Here is a 14,204-nt window from a genome sequence, read left to right as displayed (position 1 = left end):
TCTCTATCTGGTTTCTATCTTCTCAATCCGATTAAAGACACATCTACTAAAAGACGCATGTATAAGAATACCCATAGTAGTCCTTGAGATTCACGCAATTACTCATAGTAATCCTTGAGATCCCGATTTCCCTATTGTAGTCCTCCAGATAGAGTTCCGAGCACTCAAACTAGTCCCTGGCCATATTTCAGGTGATGACTCATCACCGGAGCGCTGACGTGGCCTAGGATTGCCACGCTGGAGTGCTGCCAATGGCTAGCTGAGCTGGCTAAGTTCCAATTTTTACCCAGATTGGTCCCTCCTAGTATAATTAACCCTAAATCCCCAAATTCTCATACACCTCCCCTCTTCGTCTTGTTCACCTCTTCTTCTTCTTCTTCCATACACTTGTTCCTGTTCATGCACTCTCCTCTGGGGCTGCTACTCATGTCGATGATGGGTGGAGGTAGCACTGCAGGTGGAAGCTCTGTTCGTTTCCCATCTAGCTGGAACCGGAGTAGAACGCAAACGAAGAGCAGAAGATCGGCCCTGCTAGAATGGTGCGGCTGTGGCTGTAGGCCAGTTCTCATATGGTCTGGCACAGATTCGAATCCGAATAAACCGTTCTATGGCTGCCCCAATTATAATGTAGGTTAGAATAATCACTTGTGTTGCTGTTATTCTCCTCCCCTGACTGTTCTTGTGTTGTTATGCCTCCCTTGACTGTTCTTGAGCTGTTCCTCTCTAAACTTTGATCCTTTATTGGTTGCAGACAAGTGGGAAGAGATGGTGCGAGCTTTTTGTGTGGGCAGATTCTGTGAATGAGGAACAGGTTGAAAAGTCAGAATCGTGTGGTGATGAAGTGAAGATCAACGTTGATTGGAGGCTTCGAAGGTTGGAGGAGGATGTCCAGATGCAAAAAGTGATGACCCAGTTGTTAGTGTTAGCTGTGTGTGTATTGACAGTGTTGTTGGTGATCCTGTATTGTAAATGATGAATGAATTGGTGGTTTTGGGTTCGTTGTTATCAACATTTGTAAAAATCTGCTTCTTGATGGAATGAAAAGTGCTATTAACTATGAAATTGTTGTTAATTTAAATTCCATTGTGTATGAAAAAAATAAAGAACCTGCTTCTTGAATGGTAAACCACATAGCATAGTATATTAACATAAATTCCATTGTTTATCAAGAAACAACAAAAGTTGACTGTAAAAGGCAGCCTAGAAACCATGTTGCTGCTATCTGTAGTTTCATCAAAAGCAAGGCCAAGGCATACCAAAAAGACCTTTGCATCACAGTTCACCATCTAGTCATTATACTATGGAAAAGACTAATAACAAAACACAAAACAGAAACTCCTAAGTACATATATCTAAAGTATTCAATTCTTCTTTCTTGGGGGCCTAAATCCTGGCGTTGGGATGAACTGCATCAAGTTGGCAAACTTTGAAGATGTTGCTGAAGATGCACCCTGCAAGGGATTCACTGTTGGTGCGGTTGGCTGATTAGAGGATCGTCTTCGTGGTGACAGTTTCGAAGGTCTTTTCGGTGCAAGATCCTATAGGAGAAATAAGTGGCATTAAGTATTAACCTTTTGATCTTCTCCATTCCATCCCTGAATTCTTGGTATGTTGTTGCCCTTGCACATTCCCACAGAAGTCCCCTTTACTGTAAGTCCTTCCAGTTCTTGTTGAAATTTTTCCATAAATGCCAGACGCAGAAACGGTGATGCACATCAGGCATCACCGCTTTCACTGCTGATATCAGTCCCTGCCAGATTCAGTAAATGTTACACACATAATCGTCCCTGACATTATAATCGTAACACATAATAGTCCCTTACATTTGGTTACTATCCCCATAATAGTCCCTACAATTGAAGGTCGTGACCCATAAAAGTCCCTAACGTTTAATAGGACAGCTAGATTAATGAGAAAACCACTAATTACAAGTTCTCCATAAAATGCACTACAAGCATAATGAAAGCACAATTCTTCAAGTAAGCATAACAGCACAATGGTTTTCCTAATAACTAACCATGAAGATCCAATCATCTCACAATTAATGCAGATAAGCAAAACAGCAAAATTCTTAACAAAATAACTAACCATCATACTCGAATGGAAGCTACAATTCTTCAAGTAAGCATAACAGCAGAATTCTTTCCCTAATAACTAACCATGAAAATCCAATTATCTCACAATTAATTCAGACAAGCATAACATCAAAGGTCTTACCCTAAAAACTAACCATCAAAATCCAATGAAAGCACAATTATTCACAGTAAGCATAACAACACAATTCTTAATATAAGATCACATAAAATCAAAGCAAGACATTCAAATTAAATCACACTTTTTGCATATCCGATATGAAGCACCAGTCATACTCTTTATAATGCTCCAAGTCCTGATGAAGTAGCTCAAGAAACCATCTCCATGTCTCTGTATTCTCCACTTTGACAATAGCCCAGGCTATGACATAGATATGATGATTTGCATCTAACCCCACGACTGACAAAATCTGTCCACCAAACCGATAGCCCAGGCTATGACATAGATATGATGATTTGCATCTAACCCCACGACTGACAAAATCTGTCCACCAAACCGGGTCTTCAGGAAAGCACCATCCTATATTGCTCTTTCTCATCCCCATACACTACACTTCTTGCATCCATTAATGCCCTGGATATTGAGTTTTTATTCAGAGTCAAGTCAAACCGTGTCTTGAAGTAAGTTGTAGCCTCGCAGTGTCTAAAATTTGGATACTTTCTCACCTTCTTCACAAGCTTGCTGCATACCTTCTTCACCTTCTCCTCCATCTGCAATAAATTTAAAATTTTTACAATACATAGGGAGAATTTGAAAGCTTACTCATGCATTAAAAAGGAAAAATAATCACCACAAGAAAATATTTTTTTCCAAACCTCCATACTTCTCCCTATTTCTTCCCTGTTTCATTTGGGTATTACAGCAACCCCACAAACCCCAACCAAGATTCAAACCCTAAACACTACAATGACACCAAAACTCCAGAACCTCAACAACACTGACCAATGCTATCATCAACCTAACACTGTATTCAAAATGCAAAGTAAAAAAAAAAGGTTACCTTGAGTCCGATCACAACGTCAGAACCTCGTCTTTGTGGTGAAGGAAGGGAAGGGAAGAGCGACAACAACTTCTGATCATATGACTTCTTCTCTCAAATTTTTGTAAACCCAGCAAATACAACCCTACGACTACGCCATTGATGGGGAGATGAAGAAGAACTCAGAGGGTGGAAGAAGAAGAGACGAAGTGTTTGTGTTGGTGGAGAAAACTGTTTTTCATAACAAGTAACAACTATACGGCATCGTTTTTGGCTTTCAAGGGCGCCAAACCCAAAACGACGTCGTTTTGGACATGTCCCACGTGGCAATCCTAGGCCACGTCAGCGCTCCGGTGATGAGTCATCACCTGAAATATGGTCAGGGACTAGTTTGAGTGCTCGGAGCTCTATCTGGAGGACTACAATAGGGAAATCGAGATCTTAGGGATTACTATGAGTAATTGCGTGAATCTCAGGGACTACTATGGGTATTTACTCGACTATTTCTTTAAAACCTTCTGTTTCACAGAACTAATTGTTGTTTATAATGGATAATTTGAACAACGTGGTGTTAAATGAGCAAACTGCCTTCTTATCTTTATCACAACTTGTCCTTTCTTCCTTCTTCTCATCGCATGTCACAATCTCATTTTAACAGATCCTTAGTTGGGCAGGTTGTAGGTTGTTAGGTAGCACTTGACCACTTCCATATGGATACTATTCTGGAATAGTCCTGAACGTTTAGGATATATAGTCCTCAATAGTTTTATTGAAGTTTAAATGAGAATTTAAGAGAATAGATGCTCTTTTTCACTTATAAAAAAGAATACATTAGAATTCTTTTGTCTCTCTTGCTAGAGGTAAAAACATGCCTATATGTACATAGCAAATGTCATTCTGTTGTGTGTTCAACTGTTCATACTGTAGTATTTTCTCTTGAAATCTTCTGTGGCTTTGACATCAGATCAAAATTGTCAAAAATAACCTGAGCTCTATAGATGTTGATCTTGGCTACCATGGTCTATAACGTGTTGTCGCTACAACCAATTGTGAAAACTATCTAAGGATCCCGGTACTTGTGCTGTGGTGTCCATCTCAGATGCAAAGTAAGCCTTCCAGATTTAGCTCCCTCTAGTGTATACGTTTCCTGATATTCCCCTTCTAAGATCACCTTTGTTAGAGTCATTATCACTTTTCCCATTTTGTCCTGAAAAATCCATACATTTTTTGTAATAATTCAGTTTGAAAATCTTAATCTAAGTTGAGAACAAGCTTATGGTCAGTTGTGTGTATGTATACTTCAAACTTATTTTTCTTTAGGAAAAAAAATGACTGATAACATCATTGAATCAGTTTGGAGAATCTAATTTATATGTCTTTTCAGCTAACTTCCTGTTGTAAACCAGTATTAATCAACCCATAAATCAAACATCATGCGAGAAGCATCAGTTAAATTGAGTTCTTATTTTATTTCTAAGATTCTAATTGAATGTTAGCAACACATCATACATTTATGCATGTCACTTTACAGTACTGTTACTGCATTTATTTATTTATTTATTTGCATTTATTTTTGTGGTACACCTTTATGTATACCTGATGAAAAGAAAAATTAAATATAACAAACGTGCATTATTTAAAAAAAATGTGAAATTTAAGGTATTACTAAAAAGTGATGGAACATAATATATTAGTGGGGTACAAACAACTAAACCCAGGCATGCTAGAAAATTGCCAATTTTGCTTTGATGCTTTTTTTTTATTTAAAAAATGGTTACTCAATTTATGAAAACTAAGAATGATACCTATTAAATTGTTTTAAAACGTTCTGTATAAGACCAAGAAGATGGAAGCAAATGTAGACGATGATGTCTAAGGTTATTGTAGTATTTAGTTATTAAACTATTACTCTCTGCATTTCATATTGATGGTCACTTTAATTTTGTTTTTCTTCATAGATTTATAGATCAATCTATTTAGCTTTGAATTGTATCTAAATATGATGGAATAGAGACTAGTTATAGGCTTATAGCAAACATCATTTGAGACAAGGTTCAAAAGATATATCACCTTCCCAAAAGTATCGTGATCCCAGACTTCAACAATTAACATTTCATGTAAGCCGTCCTCTACAACAAAGTCAAATGTTTGATTCCAAACTGGATTTAAGGATTCATTTACGACCTGAAAAGCAAGAGTCATCATTAATAATTAATTTATCGTGAACTAAATAGAAATCAGTGTATTACTTAATTGTATATGTGTTGTAACATATTTCTCATACAAAATTGAACTTTACCGCATATTCTAATTAGGAAAAATGAAACTTCAAAAATGCCTGGATTCTTACCCTAGTCTTGAGTTTTTTCTCTGATTTCTTCAACGTCAGGACAACAAATGGATCAGCCTTGCCCATTAAGTCCACAACTGGCAAGTCTTCAGCTGAAATAACCGTCACAGAGAGAACACCTCTTACAATGACGTTCTTCTTTCGTGCTGTAATATCCTCAGCCTCTGGTTCAGTTCCACTCTTGAGGGTCTTCTCGAATATGGTCAATGCGAAATCAGGGTCGAAGGGGTTCCTAAAGCTGTCATCTGTTCCATGTGGGATGTACAACAGCTCCAAGTGCACCTATGGCAAGATGACAAGAAGCTCAAGAAGATCTATCTATGAACTGCCATAACATGAACCTTCCACAAGTAGAATATGATGAGATAACAGAATACAAATGATAAGTGAATAGGCCAGTTTTGATGCTTTTTTTTTTTTTTCGGACTCAGCCAGATTTGATGTTAAAAAAAAAAATAGTGAACTAGACCTTCAGAAAAAAGAAAAGAACCTATGCCTAGTACACCTGACATATATATATTTCTGATGATCAGATTGGTTCAACAAGTTATTGTACTTGAAAGTTAAATCCAATATTTTTCTTGTACCGGTTATGATTTTACTTGGAATTCAATTAACTCGACTTGTTCTGATTGAAGTACCATGAAAAAAATAGTGGTCTTAGGATTTTTTATTTAATTTAAAATGTTTAACACTTTGACCAATCTCACATTAATAGTTATTATTTAAATTAATATTCTAGGTGAAGTTTAAGGGGCCAAGTTCAACGTATCTTTACAATCAGCATCAACCAACAAAATGAAAGATATGTCACATATGATAGGAGGTGGAACTGTGGAAGCACACGCAAGGAACATGCATACACTATCTTACCTCACCCCTGTATTTGTTATCCCTATGGACCTCCAAATCCTTGACCAGTTTCAACCACACAATCTTGACTTTACCAGGTTCTAGTTCCTTTAGAGGCATTTGGGCACAACCAATAAGCTCGGCAGCAGAAATGCCTTCATCATCGAAAACTCTTACAGTCAAGTGCTGTGTATCCGCATCTTCAACAATGAACTCAAAGTGCTCATTCCATATTGGATTCAAGTCATTGTTCTGAATGTGCCAAACAGTTGGATTACTAATCCTCTCAACAATAGCAGAATAAACGGTAAGCAAATTACACTGGCCTCCTCTCAAGTTTGGTGAAATTTATCATGATTTCCTTCTATTTGTCCAATTAAAATAGTAGTGAATTTTATATTTACCACCACATTTTATAAAAATACAAGTGTGCGAAATGCAATATTAGCTAAATTTCTTGGGAAGTATTTTTGTAAATAAACAGGAGACGAATTGAAGTTCACCACAAAAATGGAGAGGAAGTGAGTGTAATTGACGCTATGATAAATAAAAAAGCAAAGAAGCTTTCCGTTGAGAAAGGAAGGTTTGTCTTACGATTACTTTGCTTGTTTTGGTTCTATCACGAAGTGGCCTTACAAACAGAACAGCAAAAGGGTCGGATTTACCAATGATATCCTTATTTGTTAAGTCCTTTGCTTGCACCAGTTTCACATCTAATATTCCAACCGGTTTCAACTCCAGATTACTGTAAGAGGACAAAAGAGGAAACTTCATAACTGTTGTGCAGAACTAATGTCAATATCAGCATCCCATATTTATATTTACTGTGAGACATGATAATTTAGTCCTAAAAGAATTAAATGAAATGCACTATTTAAAAAATGTAATTCATTTGACAATTTTTTCCAAATATTATCTCCATTTCATTTTCGTTACCAGCAGTGTTATATGGATTCTGGAGAGCTTGTAAAAGAATAAGGAGATAAAATTTCAGATGAGCTCCATGTATCATGTTTACTCACATATCAAACACACTTTTTCGCCTTTTCTCCTTTGGAAGGAATTAAGAATAAAGTTAGTAAAATTACACATACCTGTAATCCCCAGGTAAAATTGGTATGACTTTGCGCATTGGCCAAGTTATAGAGTCTTCAATAGCATCCCGAATTGTTTCCTGAATAAAAGAGAAGAGTTGAGAGTTCTTTATGAGTTACAAAGCTGTGGGTAACGTGCTTATCCTTTTCTATTTGATTTCTCCAGATTATAAATACAACGATGCATTAGTACTGTGCATTGCACCTTCTATATTCAAACCTTTGAAAAATATTAAGAAAATTTCAGAAGCAACATTGGAGATTTCCAGAAAGAATAGAATGGAGTAAATGTAAGAAAGACAATTACCTTTCGAAACAACTAGAGAAGATTTCCAATTTTCCATTATTAAAACTGAATCGACACTCATGAAAATTTGTGAAAACTTTTTGTATATGATGCCTGACTATTACTTTATTACACAACTAAGAATTCCAGTTATTTATATGTGGTAGTTTAGTATCTGCAAATTAATATCGCACAATATCAAGGAATAACAAAACTTTTATGATGTAATTTGGTTATACCTCTATAGCATCAGATACCCCCGGTAAAGCTGATATATCACCGCCGACTACTTTTAGAGTAAAATCCAGATCTTTCTGATGGCAGAAAAAAAAACAGAACATACAAATTTAAATTAGTGGCCGGGATTGTACGTACTACATACATTTGAGCAAACTTTCATTACGTTGCTATCATCCATGAAGCCATGTTTATTTCTATTTACATGACATCGTAGAGAATAGATTATTACAACATGTAAGTAATCCTTATTTCAACGTGTTGAAATATTTTATCAACTTAGAAAAACAGAGTACTCTAGTATTCACTCTCAAAAACCTCGGTTCTTGATAAGATAGTCCTTGAAAATTTTATATTAATTTTGCGGCACCCAAAATATTGGTTTCTTCTGACAAATCAACCCAACTGAGGAGCAATGTCAACAACTATATTTGAAGAGTTAAAATAATAGTTCATTTAAAACTCATTTTTCTGGTGTATAAGTATAATGATCAATTTTTACAAACTATTTTGTAAAGAAACTAATCTTTCAAAAATTAAGAGAGTAGTTTATTCACCTTTGGCATAAGATACAAGACAATATAACTAAATAAACCCTAAAATATATATTAAACTTAAAAAAGAACAAGTTAGGAGATAATACAGCTCACCTTTTCTCTCAATGAAACAGAAACAGCTGAAAAAGTAGGGAACTCATCCACTAGTGGTTTGAATATCAACCAAAAGACCCCAGTGAATCCAATATTTTTTACCTATATAAACAAGTTGCCAGAAGAGAGAAAGAACATAATGATAAGGAATAACTCCAAAAAATTAAATGTTTCCATATGAAGAGTCTCAAAGTCATTAATCTGGTGCCACTGACAGACTTAGTTGCATAATTCGGCTTTATTGATCTAAGTATGTAAATCTTTTTAACTATTAGAGATAGAAGCCTATATGAAGATGTTTAAGCGTTTGAATCAGAAAATAGAGACATATATGCACTGAACTATATTACATTTCTCTCTAACATTAGCAGAAAAGATTTGTCTAGTTGAATGAATAATTTGCCAACATTCCCCAAAACTGACATGAAAGTTTGCTAATATTCTCCAAAACAGAACATTTACATAACGATCAGTGAAAGCAATCATAATTAGTATATATTATTGAAGCTGAGCAGAAGTATGTTTTGGATAACAAGTCATATAATTCAATGAACAAACTTTGAAAATGATATTATCAGTAAAACGGGAAAAAAAATAGCAAGAATCAGGTGGGCCATCAAGTCTTGAAAATTTATAATGCAAATAAATTATATTTTCACCAATCAAAACATTTGTTTGCTTTCTTCTCTTAGATATATTAAAATAGAATATAATGCTAAGAAAGGAAAATCAGGAGTGGCAGTGACCAATGATGTGTATCACCTGGATGGGAAGTACGACGCCAACTTTGGTTTTGATATCAAGAACAATGTTGGGGTCACCATCCCACTGCATCTCTAACTCTATGGTAAATTCATTAGGCCCACTTTCCTCTTCAAGTATGGCAATTCCTACATATTTCCAGCACCATATTTCAAAAGCAGCGTATATTAAGAGCATGCATGGAATTCTTAAATCATGACATTATTAATCGAAGTCCTAACATATTTAATTCAATAGTATAGAATTGCTACATAACGCATACATGTAAAAGATCCAAATAATAATAATAATAATAATAATAATAATTGAAAACCTTAAACTATCCTCTTAGTTCTAAATAAAAAAAGTTTTGAATTTTTTTTATCTTTTTATATTTAAAAAAATTAAATATATAATTAAATTATTATTCATTTAAAAGTTAAGAGGATAATTAGAGAATGAATTAAAACTCTTAATTATTACTCATAAAATAATAACATTCAAATTTCAAAGGATAAATAAGAAAAAAGGAAAGAAAGTATTTAAATAACATATTTTTAATATTTATCAATTTATTATTATTGGATGGAGTGTGGTTTACTGATTTTCATTTCAAATAGAACATCAACTCGATTATGTATAATAGCATAAAGAGTTTAGAGTATATATATCACTTCAATGAATGAATATGACTAACCGGTAAATTGTGGAGCCACTGTGCCAAGGGTCAACTTGGAGAAGGTAAGAGAAGCCAAAATAACTGGCTTATATTGCTCTAGAATTGGCTCCACACTACTCTTTATCAACTCCGAAGCTGCCTACTTAAGCCGAAGCAGATTTCCATATTAATTTCATCAACAAAATTATTAGATACACATCACAGATCACACTTAGTAATCACAAATACTGTGTCCTATATTCATTATAATGTTTAGTTTAGATACATTTTTCACTTTCAATTTCATATTTAATATAATATAAAGATACTTCCAACGTTATTTTTACACAAATCTATCACAATAAACAATAAAATGTGTATACATAGCTAAATTAATAGATACTATGAACAAGAAAGAAAGAAAGATAAAAATTCAATAACAAAAGCATAGTACATCATTGATGAATGGCCACATCTTGTCGAGTTGCGTGTTGAGCCATTTTAACTGCACATAAAAAGAAAAAAGCCAATATCAAAATCCACATCAATGACTGAAGATGCTGCCATTGTAAGAGTAGGCAGAAGAATGTAAGGGAACAGAGTTGAAACTTGAAACTCAACTTCTGTCTCTTAGTGAATACAACCCATGAAGGGTAGAACTTTCCAGGCAGAAGTACTCTAGAATCTTCCACCGTCATCCTCGCAAACATCGCCACCGTCTTCGCCTAAATAGCCACCACAGATCCACAATGCCTAATTAAGACTCACTATGAATGAATGGAATACATTTCACCTAAATGCAATTCGTGAGAATGCGAGAACTAACCTCGCATTTTGTTCATTGACTCTTTAACAGATTTGAATTTAATTCATAATTAACATACATATGACCATTTTAATTTGTCCTCATTAATAAATCTCTCATAAAATGAAATTAAATGGAGGTGAATTTGAATTTACCAAATCAGAACGACGCTTGGATCGAATGCTTTCGTAGCGAGCAAAAGCAACGATCAATCCAACGCCGAAGGCGATGCCGATGATCATCCCGCCGATGAATCCCATAATGCTACTAAAAGAAACGCGATTTTGCGATGAAGATGAACAATAATAATCTCTGCTTCACCTCTTATTGAAATGATGATAATTTTGTTGATGAGCTCAAGCATGGTTAGGTTTTCACTCTTGAGGCCATGTTTGTTGGAACTCGCCAACGTTCATTGGTCACTCAAACGCAGAGAATAAAAGAGAGAGAAGAGAGAGTGTTTCTGTTAATCGTTATGATGAGTTAGTTACGTTGTGATATGAGGAAGTTTGTAGTAAAGGGAAATACAATGAGCTTGTGGTCATTAATTAATTAATTCATTCATTCATTCATAAAGCAGTAATAATCCATATGAACTCATGAGTAATGAGTTAGTAGTATTGTCAATTAAGAAAGTAATATATGCTTTTCTTTATTTCGTCCTCTTTATTGGTTCTTTTACTTTTTCTTTTGTTTCTCTTTAATTATACATAAAAAAATATTAGGCCATTAAAATTTATTGTTTTTATTTTTTAGTCATTATTTAGTTATCAACTCAATTCTTTTAATCTAATTTTTTTATAATTTAATTTTTTTTTTGGTATAAAAATAAAAGTAGTGATATACTCTAATATTATAATTTTTGGTATTTTTTTAAAAGTGTAGAAGGGTACACAAATTGGAGAGCTCAATTTCTGTACCTCAAATTTTTTAATTTTTTTTTTAGAGCTATGCTACACATATAAGTCACAAGTCTTACAAGTTGGGCCAAATCTAACAAAAACTATATTAACTGACCGGAGCATGATAACATGCGCGTCACTCAACCATTTTCCAAAGCGCGTTTTCACTCACTGTTATGGAAGATACTTCTTCTTCGCGTTCCTCCTTCTCCTCATCCTCTTTCTTCTTTTTCTTCTCCTTTTTCTTTGCGTTTCTCCTCTTTTTTCTTCGCGTGTTTCATCTTCATTGTTATTTTTTTATTACCGTTGTTGTTGCTACATTTTTTCCTCCTCCTCTTTCTATTGATTTTGCAATATTATGTATTTTTTTCTTCTTTGTTTGATTTTTTTCCAAGAAGAATTATAAGAAAACGAAATAAGAAGATGAGGAAGAAGAAACAGTAGAAGATGAAGAGGCAGTAGAAGAGGAAGAGGAGGAAGATAAAGAATTTTGAATTATGCAGAACTTATTAGAATAAAAATACACCTAAAAATTCTTAAAATACACCAAAATATCTTCGTATTACACCCAAATATCTTCGTGTTACACCCAAATTTGCTGCAAATACAGAAAAATATTTTCTCTAATGCTGCGTTTTTTTTTTCTTCTTCTTTTTTTCCTTATTTCTTTCTTTCTTTTAGTTAAATGAATGTAAGTTCATCCTCTTTCAAGTAATTTTACAGCATTATGTCTTTCTTCTTCTTCTTTGTTTGATTTTTTTTGTTTTTATTCTTGTTAAGAGAGTAAAACAAGAAGAAACTTGAGAAGGTAAAATAAAAAAGAAAAGATGAATAAGAAAAAAAAAGAAAAAGATTGTGATGATGATAAAAAAAAAAGGAGAAACAGTAGAAGATGAGAAGGAGGAAGAGAAAGAGTTTTGAATTATGCAGAACTTATATCAGAATAAAAAATACACCCAAAAATTCTTAAAATACACCCAAATATCTTCGTGCTACACCCAAATTTGCTGCAAATACAGAAAAATATTTTCTCTAATGCTGCATTTTTTTCTTCTTCTTTTTTTCCTTATTTCTTTCTTTCTTTTAGTTAAATGAATGTAAATTCATTCTCTTTCAAGTAATTTTGCAGCATTATGTATTTTTTCTTCTTCTTTGTTTGATTTTTTATTTTTATTCTTGTTAAGAGAATAAAACAAGAAGAAACTTGATAAGGTAAAATAAAAAAAATGAATAAGAAAAAAAAAGAAGAAGATGGTGATGATGATAAAAAGAAAAAAAGAAACAGTAGAATATGAGAAGGAGGAAGAAGAAGAGTTTTGAATTATGCAGAACTTATCAGAATAAAAATACACCCAAAAATTCTTAAAATACACCCAAATATCTTCGTGTTACACCCAAATATCTTCGTACTACACCCAAATTTGCTGCAGAAAAATGTTTCCTCTAATGCTATATTTTTTCTTCTAAATTAAATCACACCTTAGCCTTGGATTCAAAACAATAATCAATTTCGTTTTGGTCCAATTGACAATCTGAACCTGAATTATTTATTAGAGTAAACTACCATTTCTACCCATGAAAGTTGAAAACGCTGATAAATCTACCCACAAGAGACGGAAACTACCAAATGTGTCTATCAATCATGAGTTCCGTGGGACGAAACTAACCAATCCATATTCCGGTGTTGACTCCGTCAGTAACACTCCCTACGTGGCACTTCACGGCGTGACATGGCTTGGAGGGCTGCACACGTGGATTGCTGACATGTCTGACCATTATAATGTACCCTCAACCTCAAAATTTCCCAAATTCAAACATGCTTTCATCCAAAGCACGAACCCTAGATTCACAATAATCTTCGAAATTATACCAATGTCAAGGCGAAGACTCTTTACTCTACCTTCGAATGGCAGCGGTAGTGTGTCTGGAAGCTCAATTTCAAAACGGGTGCATGATAGGAAGTTCAATGGCAGATGTTTCTGTGGGTTGGGGGTGACGCTGTTATAGTCCGGGACAGCGATGAATCCTGGGAGGTGGTTCGTCCGTTGTCCCAATTGGAAGGTAACCCGTTGTACATCCTATTTTGTGGGAGCTGAATGTGCATCTGATTTTACTTTTTTTGTCATGGATAGAACTCGGACTCCAACTTCTTTGCATGGGTAGATGAAATGGAAGGGCAGTGGGAGGGTGAGGGTTTGAGGAGAGCACTGTCAGAAAGAAAGATGCAGGAAGATGTTGATGAGGCTGAGGCTGAAGTGAAGATGCTCACCAGATTAGGGAGCTTTGAAGCTGAATTTAGAAAAATTAGGTTTTGGCTTCTGATGATATCAATGGCTGTGGTTTGTAATGTTGTGTGCACTGTGTATCTGATTCTTAGGAGGGTTTGATCCCTATTAGTTGTTAGTGTAAGATCATGACAAAAATACCCATGATCGATTCGAAATATGTCATTTGTGCACACATGGTATCCAATTAATGTCAGATGTAACCTTATAAGTTATGTAACATGAAAAAATTATCTGGTACTAATTGCAATTCTTGTTTACTTTCTGGTCC

The 14,204-nt window shown here is 34.5% G+C and overlaps 1 protein-coding gene and 1 long non-coding RNA gene across 2 annotated transcripts; one reads left to right on the top strand and one right to left on the bottom strand.

The window, feature by feature from the left end:
• Positions 1-3,860: 3,860 nt before the first annotated feature.
• On the bottom strand, positions 3,861-11,311 carry LOC112773104 (synaptotagmin-4). Its single transcript, XM_072225718.1, has 13 exons — positions 10,902-11,311; positions 10,564-10,666; positions 10,396-10,448; positions 9,981-10,101; positions 9,305-9,432; positions 8,543-8,644; positions 7,895-7,969; positions 7,370-7,449; positions 6,870-7,020; positions 6,297-6,527; positions 5,424-5,705; positions 5,144-5,257; positions 3,861-4,280 (listed from the first exon to the last, which is right to left on the bottom strand). The coding sequence occupies exons 1-13, from the start codon at positions 11,004-11,006 to the stop codon at positions 4,134-4,136; spliced, it is 1,692 nt and encodes a 563-aa protein (XP_072081819.1). The 5' UTR covers positions 11,007-11,311; the 3' UTR covers positions 3,861-4,133.
• On the top strand, positions 6,448-7,185 carry LOC140181623 (uncharacterized). The gene is made up of 2 exons (XR_011876597.1): positions 6,448-6,582; positions 6,760-7,185. It is a non-coding gene; the product is annotated as an uncharacterized lncRNA (long non-coding RNA).
• Positions 11,312-14,204: the final 2,893 nt, after the last annotated feature.

This window comes from Arachis hypogaea, chromosome 18 (genome assembly GCF_003086295.3).
Source record: "Arachis hypogaea cultivar Tifrunner chromosome 18, arahy.Tifrunner.gnm2.J5K5, whole genome shotgun sequence".
Classification (NCBI taxonomy): Eukaryota; Viridiplantae; Streptophyta; class Magnoliopsida; order Fabales; family Fabaceae; genus Arachis; species Arachis hypogaea.
This window is presented reverse-complemented; position numbering and strand designations above follow the sequence as displayed.